The 12,899-nt window shown below is 49.8% G+C and overlaps 1 protein-coding gene across 3 annotated transcripts in view; it reads left to right on the top strand.

The window, feature by feature from the left end:
* Sh3pxd2a (SH3 and PX domains 2A) overlaps window positions 1-12,899 on the top strand; it is a 204,715-nt gene that overhangs the window by 63,870 nt on the left and 127,946 nt on the right. For all 3 annotated transcript variants that reach the window (XM_021200454.2, XM_021200446.2, XM_029531346.1), the window contains exon 3: window positions 2,177-2,252. In XM_021200454.2, coding sequence (XP_021056113.1) covers window positions 2,177-2,252 — 76 coding nt within the window. The remainder of the gene's footprint in view (window positions 1-2,176; window positions 2,253-12,899) is intronic.

Raw genomic sequence — 12,899 nt, 5'->3', positions numbered from 1 at the left:
GTGTCTGAAGACAGTGACAGTCTACTCATATACATAAACAAGTCTTTAAAAAAACATAGCCAAACTGTAACGTTGATATTGACATAAGAACTGGGTGCATCTGTGTGGAAAAAATGTTCAATGCGTGCACAGGAGGATCGATGACGTCATCTTAGTTACACGCATAGAAATGTGCTTAGAATGGATAGACGCTGCCCCCCAACATTAGTGTTGGTTTTTAGGGGAACTAAATTAAGTGACTCTTTCTCCTTTAAATTTTCTTGAACAATTTTTGTTTCTTCATTTGTGTTTTCCTGAGACACAGTCTCGTTATACAGCAAGACCAGCCCTGAACTCTCAATCCTCGTGGCTCAGCCTCCCAAGGGCTAAGATTGCAAGCGTTCAATACCACATCAAGCTTCCTTCACCACAGACCCCACACGCGGCTGCTTTTGTAATTTCTAGTTTCTCCACACTGCGCAAGAACGACTCCGGTGGTACAGAGTAAAATGCACAAAAGCAGAAGAGGAGTGCAGAAATCAAGGGTTCGAGCCTGCGAGATCCATTTCAAAACGTATCCCAGAACTCCCACATACAGGCTTATAATGCTGTACCTTGACAGTTGTATTTAAAGGTAGCAACAAGGAATTATTAAATGTTCCAGAGCCGACTTTAGAGCATTAAAACCCATGAGCCAGCTTTGGCTAAATACCTATTTGGGAAGTGAAAGTTGACTATGGTACAATCCTGTTCTGCGTGGAATCCACCTAACTCTCCCTGTGTGGGCTCTAAATGCTCCATGGAGATTGGGTAATGATTATGGAAGAGACAGTCCTAAAGCCATGTGCTAAAGCTGATAGATGAATGGACATTCATGCGCGGGGCAAGCAAGATCGCGCGTGCACAGTCCAGCACAGGACCTTTTCCACACCTTGGGCCCAGGCATTTCTACCCTGTGGCTCATTCACTACACTCTAACTGATCCTTCTTCCCAAAGAACGATCAGCCACTCCCCTCCTCTCCATAAAACCCTTTCGTACCGAGTCTTCACAGCCCGTCCTACCTCGCGCATCTTATTGCCGGTCCCTCTGCCTGCCTCACGCCATGCCAGTCACACTGGCCTTTTCCAGTGGTTTGCACTTCTGGTTCCCTTCCTGGAACACATCTTACCCATAGTGCTCTGCTTCCTCACCTCCTGGGGGTCTTTGCCTGTGGATTGGTAACATCTTCCTCAGCACCCCAAACAAAAGAGCCATGTCTTACTTAGATACCTCAACTGTCTTCCTTCTTCTTTATATCTTCCCTGACAAATGACCGACTTGTTTATTGTCGGTCTTCCTGCACCAGAATGTAAACACCCTGCGGGCAAACACTGCTTTCTCTAATGTCCTGTGTCCTTAGTCCTGGATCAGCGAGCATCTGCAGACTTGGGAGGAGTGAATGGACCTTAGGGACCTGTGACAGATCCTCATCCTGCCAAGGAGGAGCCTGATCGGGCTGCAGCCCTCAGCATCAACTGCACACAGGGAGGGACCCAGGCCTGTCTGTCCTGCTTCCCTGGGTTCTTCCAGTTCACCCAGAACTTGAGCCCAGAATAGCAACGGGAGAAACAGCTGTTCCTGCAGGGTCCTGGAAGCCATTCCAGAGGGCTTGTCCCTGGAAAAACAGTAGTGAGCTCAGGGTGGGAAGGAAGAAGAAGCAGAGAAAAGGGATCCCAAGCCACGAGGGCCATGCAATAGCTCAGGTTCTGTGGTTACAATAACATCTGCTCCTGGGGTCTCAGAGCAGTTCTGGAAGGTGGGTGGTCTGTCTGAAGTATCAGGTGGACCTCTCCTCCATTCCTGGCCCAGGAAGGTATGGGATGTGCAGGTGGCTGAAGTATTCACCCGACAGACGGATGCAGTAGGAAGGAACTGGGCCCAAAGGCGCATCTGGAAACCCCAGCCTGGCCTACAGGCTTGTTGGTCCCTGGCCCAGCCTCACTCCCCTGTGTCTCCAGCCCCCTCCCCTTTGCTGAGATGGTGTAGACATCCCCTTTGATGCATGGAGAGCTCTGGCCTTCTCTCAAGCTCCATGTGGTTTGTTAATGGGCCGTGAAATGAGGGATTTTTATCATCCCTGTGAGCACACTGGTGGGGTGCTGATACTGTTCAGTGTTCTCAAGCCTGTCTGTCTGTCTGTCTGTCTGTCTCCCCAGATGCAGCTTCTGGATAAGTTTCCTATTGAAGGTGGCCAGAAGGATCCAAAGCAAAGGATTATTCCCTTTCTTCCAGGTAAGCTCCCCGTGGCCCTGTGGAGGGCTGGCGGGGACCGGGAGACGCCTCCCCCAGCAAGGCCGGAGGAGGCTGCCTTTGGCAGGGGTTAACCACTCCCACAAAGGATCTGCAAGCCTCAGGTTCGAAGGCCACTGTCCTCCATCTCACTTCCTTGGCTGCTCCGGGATCATCTCTGCTAGCCCTTGGTTTATACTTCCTGGGGAGTTTCTGAGACTCTTGAACTTGTTATCTTCATAAAAGGCTCTGTCTGAGAGGATGGGATGTGTGTACAATCCCAGTACTCAGAAGGCAGACAGAGGCAAGAGGGTCAAGATCTGGAGGCCACTCTGAGCTTCATAGCCATTCCCCAGCAAAACAAAACAAAACTCCCAAGCTGAGCTGGGCCCAGTGAGGTGGCTTTGGTAAGGACACTTGACAGGAAGCCTGACAACCTGAGTTTGATGCCCAGGACCTGCATGGTGGAAGGAGAGGACCAGCTTCTCCACGTTGTACTCTGACCTCCACTGCGACCCCCCCCCACGTGCGACCCCCCCCCCATGCACATAAAATACAAATGAAATAGTAGTTCAAGGTCTTCCTTAGGAACATAGCGGGTCCCAGACTGGGCTGCAGGAGACTCCTTCTCAAATGGTTAAGCACGGGGCTTCTTCCAGAGGGCCCAGGTTCAATTCTCAGCACCCACAGGGCAGCTCACAGCCATCTGTTTTAGATGCCCAGTAACGTCCCCCCCACCCTGTCCCCATGACATCCAGAATTCTCTCCCAGCATCCTTGGGCTTGAGACAGGCATGTGGCACACAGATGTCCATGCAAACAAACCACTCACACACATTAAAAAATATTGTCGAGACAGGGTTTCTCTGTGTAGCCTGGCTGTCCTGGACCTTGCTCTGTAGACCAGGCTGGCCTCAAATTCAGAGATCTGCCTGCCTCTTCCTCCCAAGTGCTGGGGTTAAAGGCATAAATCACCACTGTCTGGTGTGTGTGTGTGTGTGTGTGTGTGTGTATAATTTAAAATATATTTTAATTTTAAATATATTTTATATGAACTATACATATTGTACATACACATATATAAAATGTATATATGATTTTCTTAAGTTAAAAAGTATCATAAACTAACCAACCAACTCAGAATCACAGAGGGACTTAAGTTCACCTGGGAAAGGATTGCTAATCACAAGAACAACTGCCCCCCACCCCCTTACATTGAGCATACTCCCCGATTCTTGATCTCCCATAGGCCTGATGTGTCATCCTTCCCTGGCATGCCTGTGAGGTAGCAGAGACAGGATTTGAACCCAGCTCAGTCTAGCTAGCCACTGCAGCACCATTTGGAACCTGTTTCATACGATCAATCACGTGTATTCTAGAGAAAAATGTCTCCGATAAGCCGTGACCGGCTGTTTCTGGGGTGTCTAGAGTCTGAGTAGAGGCCTGTAATGTGATTACAGCATGCTTCCTTATCATTAAGGCGGAGAGCCGTTCCTACTGAGAGCTGTATTATCACTTCTCATGACGGGTGAAGCTGCTAGGATCCAGAGAGGTTAATTAAGCACTCATGAAAATGGTAGAGCTAGGCATAAACTTCAGGGCTCTGCCCCGAACCACCAGGGGGACACTGCCCTCTGGCTTTCTGGGACCTCAAGCCAATAGATTCAGCTGGTTCTCAGGACAGTCCCCTTCACAGAGGTCCTCCTACTAGATTAATGCTGGCCCTAGACCCTCACAGGCCAGCCTCCTGGATGAGTTGTCAGTTAGACATTAGTGGCCTGCAGTCAGTACCTAGTGTTGACTGAGAGCAGGTACCCTTACAGCGGGAAAGGCTATTCAGGACCTCGTACTAGGCTCGTAGAGAAGGAACTGGCCCTGGGGATCGGGAGCTAAGAGCCTACAGTTTGGGCAAGACAAGAACTAGCCTTTGCGAGCAAGTGTCTCACTCTTGCTTCCCCCATTGGCCCCTGAGTGACAAGACTAGACAGCGACTTTGCACTGAGTCCGGGGCATTTAGGATGTCCAACATCTGGGTCTGCAACGTCCTTAAATTCTTCCAACAGTCTGGATGCCGCACCTACCTGGGGCTATCCAGCTGGGATGTTATAGGCGAACGTGTCCCATAGGAACATGAGGTCATCAGTGTCACATGAGTGCTGGACTTGGCCCTGGGACCTGAAGCTGCCTGTTGTCTCAGGAAGGATTGGGGTTGGGGGGCTTCTACTCTATCTCTGGACAAGGCTACAAGGAAAGAGTTCGTCATTCTGCCAGCCATGCTTAAGAGGGGAGCTGACTGTGCCGGGCTGAGGGACTAGGGAGAGGGTACCCCAACTGCTTCAGAGATTTTATTTTTCATCCAAGGAACCCTTACAGTAGTGAGAGACACAAGCATTTCTACCGTAAGAATGACTTAAAGCTGAGAGTGGTGGTGGCTTACGCCTTTAATCCCAGCACTTGGGAGGGAGGCAGATGCTGGAAGATCTCTGTGAGTTTGAGGCCAGCCTGGTCTACAGAGTGAGTTCTAGGATAGCCAGGGCTACACAGAGAAACCCTGTCTCAAAAAAAGCAAAACAAAATAAAAGACTCAAATTAGGATGTGACCCTCTCTTTTGTGTCACTGTGTGCTACCGAGTGTGACCCCATGAGAAGCTCAGAGAGAAAGAACCTGTAAGGTGTGTGCAGAAGTCAGAAGAGGCCCAAGGAAGGGGCCTGATACCTGATGTAGGGCTGGAGGGCACGGCTGGGGTACCACCGATTCAGTTCCATGTCTCAGACTGTCTGCATTCCCCCTTGGAAACTTACTCTGTCAGTTACCAGCTGTAGTAACTTTGTGCCTCAATTTACTTGTCTGGAAAATGGGGTGATAATGGCATCTACCCCTTGAGGCAGTGGGAAAGGGAAGAATGGATTAATGCAGCCCAGGTGCTCAGAGCTGTGGCTGTCCCCTAGCAAGGGTCAATAAATGTTAGTCTTTATTATTAGCATGCCCTGCATTTGCCTAGGTTTTCCCACCACACAGTCACATACATAATTTGATTTGATCTGAAGTTATTGTTTCTGTTTTACTGACTAGGAACTGGAAGCGAAGGCATGCTGAGAGATTTGTGTAAGGACCCACAGTCTGGTTAGCCAACATCAGAACTCTTTTGTCTGATCTTTTGGTGGTCCTTGTTTGAGATAGGATCTCACTTGGAATCCTAGGTTAGACTCTAATTCACTGGGTAGCTCAGGCTGGCCTTGAACTCAAAGCAGTCCTGTCCCCTCATCCTCCTAAGTGCTGGGGCTACAAGGATGAGACCCCATTTCTGGCAAACTCCAGACTCATTTGTCCCTCATGCTGGGGGAACCCAATAGCTGCAGCTCAACTGAGGCCCGATTAAAGTCCAGTTCCATTCTTAGGACTTGAGTAAGGACTCAGGTCAAGTGAGGCTCATTTGCATAGTGCCTGGCTATGGTTAATTCCCAGAGAAGGTAGCTCTTTAAAGAGAAAGGGAGAGGCACAGCCTGACATAGTGGCGTGCACCTTTAGTCCCAGCACCCGGGAGGCAGAGATAGGAGGATCTCTGTGAGTAACAGACCAGCCAGGACTACATAGTGAGAATCTGTCACTCAAAGAATACATTATAAAACAAGTTTTAGAAGGAGGTGGGTGTTGGAGAGAGAGTCTTGCCGGGGACCCAAGTTCAGTTCTCAGAACTTACATGGGGGGCAGATCAGTAACTCCAGTTCCAGGGGATCCAAAAACCTCTGGCCTCTGCAGTCACCTACACACAGATACCCCGACCCCATGAGCATAATTAAAAAGAAAATTAATCTTTAAAGAAATGTATTACGTTTGTTAATTTCCTGTGAGTGGTAGGTGCAAGCCGCGGTGTGTGTGTGGGGTCGGAGGAGAACATGAACTGGTTGTCTCTTTCTAGCATGTTCTTCCCAGGTAGTGAACACAGTCTTCGCAGCAGGTGCCACTACCTCCCCGAGTCACCTCACCAGAAAAGTCACACACAAGATACCTTTCAACCACCATATAAATGTGACCATGCATAGCAGGGAGTGTTGTTGAGAGAAATGGGGGTTGACCAGTTCCCCTGAAGGAAACGCTCCCTTTTCTTAGCCCTGCTCCCTCTGAGCCCTCTTTTCATTGGGTCTGTGCCTTGGGCTCCTGGTCTTTGTGTACTCAGTTTCCAGGGCTTCAGACTGGGCTAGGCCCTGGGCAGAGGCCTTTGGGAAAGGGCCTGTTTAGTAGCTGGATACCTGTTGTAGCTTGAGACGTGGATTCAACCACAGGTGACTCAGGAATGCTCTCTCTTTTGTGAATTTCCCACTGCGGCGAGTCACCCGTCATCTTAAGAGCAGGTCTCGTGTGTGTCTCTGGACACCAGGTTGGTTCGCCTCCATACTTTTTGAGATGGTGTCTGAGGCCACCTGCTGATTCTCCCGGAGTTTGGAGGGTGGGTCACCCTAGCGGCCAAGGCTTAACAAAACCGTAAGGGTGCACACCCCGTGCGCTTCAGACAGCCACAAGGATGGCTCTGGCAGCATTGTGCCCCGCCTGGGATTTCATGGTAAGAAAGGCTCCAGGGAGGGGTAAAGGGCATAGTTTACCCCCAGAGGAGCCCAGTTCTAGTTCCAGAGGTGCCAGGGCATTCCGAGCATTTCTGCTGCCCGGGAAGGGTTTGGAGTATATTCCAAGCTCCAGTCCAGCTACCTCCTTCCAGCCCATCTTGACTGCAGGCTCATGGCTGGGGACTTGAAGGGTCTGGCTGGTATCTGCAAAAGCAGAGGAACTCAAAGAACCCGAGGGTTTGCTAACATGCTCACTCAGCTGCTAGGCACATGGTAGGAAATCCTGCACAGCAGCAATGCATCTTGGGACTGGGACACAGACTGGGGATATGTCCGGGCAGGTCGGGCACACCTAAGTGTTCAGGCCAGCCTGTGGGTTTGCAAGATGGTAAGCACCCAGTGTTCCCATGGTAGAATCTTCATCCCAGAGACGCTGGCTCCTGATGGTACCCAGAGCCTCTTAGGGAACAGGCAGGACATTATACAGTGACACCGGGGCCAGGGATAAGGTTTAGGGGAGGGAGGTCTGTGAGTAGAGCCAATGATGTGGTAGAGGCAGGGTTTGGCCAATGACTGATATTTGAATATCAATTAAATCCTGTATAAAGGTTGGAGGTGCATGCACTGCCCATAAGGCTCCCCAAGTTGTTTTCACCTGGGTTAAAACCTGTTTTCTGTTTCATTCTGGGGATGAAGAGCCCATGGAACTAGAAGGTGTGGAGCCCACAAACAAGGGACAGCTCTTCAGTAGGTGTCCTGGGAGAAATATGCACAGTTCAGGCTGAGAAAGGGCAGGGTTGGTTATTCAGAAGTTCGGGCATCCTGAGAAGGGGGGCTGAGGATGGACTCCCCCAGGCTGAACCTCCAAGTCCTGTGAGAATGAGGGAAACACGCCTATCTCCTGGCTGACCTCTGTGGCTCACTCTGAGCCAAGGCCCTGTCCTCTCTAGCCTTCATCATGTTCCTGTTGTTGGGCTGGGCACGTGGCATGTGCTGCGTTAAGACTTGTTCATCAGTTTCCTTATTTATACACATTTTACCAAACTACTACCATATGCCTGGACCTGTACTGGCCACTCCTCATTCCTTCCTCCAGGATCACCGATGGGCTTTAGTCCCCAGGTTAGAGAAAAATCAACTCTGGGGTTAACCAAAATGAGTTCAATCCTGGGATTGATGTGGTAGAAGGAAAGGAGGGAGGGAGGGAGAGAGAGACAGAGACAGAGACAGAGACAGAGAGAGACAGAGAAACATACGCACACTGTGGGAGAGACAGACAGACAGGCACAGACACATAGGCACACACACACACACACACACACACACACACACACACATATTTCAGCCTCAGTGAGGCTCTGATATGCCTTCCCCTGCTGCCTCTGTACCTGCCAAGTTAGGCCCAAGACCAAGCACAAGTACCCTTGGCCCCTCCCTCAGCTGTCACTGTCACTCAAGCATTGGGAGGGAGTATCCTGTTTGGGGTCAGATGAGCTGGAACGGCCTTCCACGTGCCTTAAGCAGCTGAGGTCATTGGCACCAAGTAATTATTTTTTGTGTGTAATTAAACTATTTAGTGTTTTTCATTTGGTATCATTACACATGCAGAGCTCTTGGGGTACGAGAGCGCCATAGTCCTTCAGTTATGAGCCAGACAGGTCTGATCACTGTTGACTTTCTTTTATAAACACCCTTCCCTCCCTTACTTTAGAGATAGGGTCTTGTCTTAGGGCTTCTATTGCTATGATAAACACCAGGACCAAAAGCATCCTGGGGAGCAAAGGGTTTGTTTTAGCTTATAACTCGCAGACAACTGTCCCATCACCAAGGAGGTCAGGACAGGAATTAAAGCAGGATAGGAACCTCGAAGCAGGAACTGAAACAGAGCCTTGGAGAAACATTACCTACTAGCTTCTAATCCATGACTTGCTCAGCATGCCTCCAGGACCAACTGCCCAGGGGAACAATTGACTCCCCCCCACCCCCATACACCCTCCACCTGCCTGCCACATTAGTGACTGATTAAAATGTCCGGTAGACTTGCCTAAAGGCTTGCCTAAAGGCCGGTCTTACGGGGGGGGGGGAGGGGGGGCACTTTTCTCAACTGTGGTTTCTTCTGCTCAGATAACTCTCGTCAGTGTCAAGTTAACAAAACCAACCAGGTTAGGTCTGCCGGAGCCTTACTAACCTGAGCTTGCCCTGTAGCTAAGGATGACCTTTGAACTCTTTCCCTTCTTGCCTCTGCCTCCCAAGTGATGGGATTACAGGGATGCACTACTGTACCTGGCTTTAATTTCTAATTTTGAAATAATTACATACTCATGAATTGTTGCAAAAAATACCACCCACCAGACTCTCTCTCCGGAAGTTCCAACACGACTGCGGAGTAGGTGGCTTTGTTCCAGGCCAGACATTTTCCACCACCAAATTACTTCCCACAGTTTTTTTTCCCTTAAAATTATGTACGTGTGTGTGTGTGTGTGTGTGTGTGTGTGTGTGTGTGTGTGTGTATGTATGTATGTATGTGTGTGTATCAGTCTGTGTGTATGCTTGCAGTGCCTCCAGAGGCCCAAAGCTGCTGTCAGAGTCCCCTGGAACTAGAGTCAGAGGCAGTTGTGAGTGGCCCAGCATGGGTGCTGGGAACTGAGTTCATGGGCACTGTGCAAGAGTAGGATGTGCTCTGAACCACCGAGCCCTGTCTCCAGGCCTGGGACATCTTAAAGAAATAAGATACTGGAGTATGTTATCAAAAGCAGAGTATTAGCTGCTGGCACCTTAACTGAGCTTGCCTGTTGCCCTGAGCGACTGATTTCCGTGTTAAGCATATGGAAATGCTAGTGAGCATGCATGCCAGCTGGCCAGGAAAGAGGGCAGTTGCCCATGAGAAGCTATTCTATGGTCAAATGCCCGGCATTGCTGTTTCCAGCAAAGAGCTGTGGGAAGAGCTTGATTTCTGTGAAGGAACTGTCTTGAAGCCCCCTGAACAAATTCCATGGGATAAATGCCACCATTTCAGTTGCCCTCGATGGGTCTTTAATTTAATTTTTATTTATTTATTTATTTATTTGTTTGTTTTGTTTTATTTGAAACAGGGTCCCTCGATATAGTCCTGATTGTCCTGGAATTCGCTGTATAGACCAAGCTGGTTCTGAACTCACAGAGATCCTCCTGCGTCTGCCTCCCCAGTGATGGAAATTAAAGGCATATGCTACATGTTTCATTAAAAAGAAGCCTATGTGCCGGGCAGTGGTAGTGCACGCCTTTAATCCCAGCACTCGGGAGGCAGAGGCAGGCGGATTTCTGAGTTCGAGGCCAGCCTGGTCTACAGAGTGAGTTCCAGGACAGCCAGGGCTACAAACAAACAAAAAGAAGTATGTGATAAATTATGTTGCAAAATGAAGTACCTGTAAAAGAAATTTCTTGAATTGAGGTGGTGCTTGCATGTTAACCCAGCACTTATGAGGCTGAGGCAGACGGATAGTTCAAGGTTAACCTGAGCTACATATGCGTTCAAGACCAGCATGGATCATGTATTGAGATACTACTAGTAGTAATGATAATATAATTTGTTGTTATTATTAATTATTATTAATAGAATCTGTGGCTTCTGGGTTGCTGAAAACTGGACAGATCTGGAGCTGGGAGCCTGGGAAGTCACCTTGACCTCAGGCTTTAGGGATAGGAACAGCGTTGGAGAGAACTGTGAATGGATCGAGGTGTGGTATTACAAGCCTGACCCAGCACTTGTGAGGCAGAGGCGAGGGGATCAAGAGTTCAAGGCCAACCTGGGCTATGAAGTGAGATCAAGACCAGCCTGGGCTACATGTAACATGGTTTCAAAAAACCAAAACCAAATACATAAACAAACAAACAAACAAACAAACGAACCCACACGGGGTATCTGATTGCACCCTATTTGTGAGCCAGTTTATCTTATTGATTTCATGGCTAACCATGCAAAATATAACATCCTTGAATCAGAGACGTCAGACTTTATTACAGCCCAACGTGAGTGGCGGGGGCATCTTTACATCTGTTCTCCCTCCCTCCAAGTTTCTGTGAGGTGACATGATTGTCTTGAGACGTCACGTGCACATGCCATGGGTTGCAATCTAGGAAGGGAGCCTAGATATTAGAGACATTAGGGAGCCCTCATTTTTATGACAGGCAGAAAGCAAACCTGTTTTGTTTTTTTTTTTACCAGAGAGAGAGAGAGAGAGAGAAAGAGAGAGAGAGAGAGAGAGAGAGAGAGAGAGATCTGGAAAGATAATCCAAAACAAAAAGTCTGCTGCCTGTTTAGGAGGCCTCTTGTGGCAGTACCAGAGAGCCAGGGACAGCAGTCTCCGGTGTATACCTGGACCTGCTTGGAGGGTTGGGCACCTGCTTGGAGGGGTGGGCAGAAGTGGTTTTTGGGTACTCACGTCTTGGCGCAGCCTGCTGTTTACATGGAACCCTCTGCCTTGTTTTAAAAGACTATTGTGGAAAATCCATCTCCTGTTGCCCATCCTGGGACTGGAGTCCATTTCCTGAATATCCTGAGTTTGCTGGCCCAAGGAGCCTCTGGGGGAGGAAATGGTCATTGCAGAGAGGAGTGTATATAGCTACTGATGTAAAAAGCAAACAACTGTGACCAGGGCCCAGGGACTTAAGAAGCCAGGCAGCGGAGCAGAAAGAGCTGCGCTTTAGTCTGCCAAGGGGATGCTAGGGTCACCTTCTTACGAGCTGTCTGTGCCTCTGTGCCAGCTCACTTTACCTCTGGCCTTCCAGAAAGCCCTGTGGTTCTGAGAACTGAGTCAGCCCCTCCCAAGACCCCTTGCACCTCCTGGTGAATGAGATACAGAGCTATAAGATGGCTTGGGCCACCAAGCGACCCCATAACTATAATCAAGGTTGGGACCGGCAGCCCGAAGGCTGTATGCTGACCTCTTTGGCTCACAGGATGGTACATTTAGACAGCAGCCGTGCTCTTTTATACTGGCTGGACTGTTTACATCCCAGTTCCTCAACGAAGAGGCCGTTTGGAGCCACAGTGCACGAGTGTGCTGAGTGAACCAGAGACACTGCTTTCCTCTCCCTTACCCTGGAGTCCTGGGCAACAGATCCGGTGTTTGTTCAGCACTAAAGGAAGCGGGGGGGGGGGGGAGGGACAGGTTTTAGCTAGTCTGAGGAGAGCTGACCCTCTTGCTTAGGTCTAGATGTTTCCCCTTCGTCTCCACCAGGCACTAGCCTAAGAAGCCTTTCCCCAAAGGATCTGGGAACCAGGACAAGCAATGACTGGGCTCTGGCAGGGACGTGACATCTGAGGGTGAGGGCCTAGGACGTTTTCGGACCCTGCTGGTAACCTGAAATGGCAGGGGAAAGACAGACTTCTGTGATGAGGATAGGACAGTGTCTTCTGGGAACACTGGGGTATAAAAGCCGTCAACAGAATTGCAGGCCTGAATCACGCACCTCCATCCTTCTGGGAAGCGCTGGGTCTCCTCTAGTAATCACAGCTCCCACTCTGTAAGCTGAAGCCCGAGGCTCCCAAAGCCCTCTGTGAGCTGCTCTGAGCCCATTCATTCCTTTCCTGCCGCAGGTATTTATCAAGCACCTACTGTGTGCCGGGACCAGCTATAGGCACTTACATAGCCGAGAACAAGAAGGCAGGCTACTGATGACAGGAAGTTTATCTCCCGGTGGGGGTGTGGGGATGGCCCAGAAAGCAAATAAAGGAGCAATTCCCAATCGTGACAGGAATCAGAGAGAAACAGAACTGTGAGTGAGGTGGCCCAGGACATCTGAGATTTGTTGGCCAAGAACTGAGACAGGCATGGGGCAGGTCAGGATCCAGGGATGCCAGGCTGGGAGGATGACCCAAGGGGGACTAAGGAGTGTGTGTGAATATCAGCATGAAGCAGTGGAGAAGGGGCCAGGCCAGCTGAGCACAGCGAGAGTTGGACAGATTGAGGTGGGACCAAGAAGGCTACCCATGAAGAGGGGGCACCAGCTCCACGGGAGCGTGTGAACGGTGAGAGCCCTCCGTGTCCAGGCAATGTGATTGGCCCCAGAGGCTTCTACCCCCAGATCCCCCAGGTCTATGCAGGCA

The sequence above is a fragment of the Mus pahari genome, chromosome 1 (assembly GCF_900095145.1).
Source record: "Mus pahari chromosome 1, PAHARI_EIJ_v1.1, whole genome shotgun sequence".
NCBI lineage: Eukaryota > Metazoa > Chordata > Mammalia > Rodentia > Muridae > Mus > Mus pahari.
This window is presented reverse-complemented; position numbering and strand designations above follow the sequence as displayed.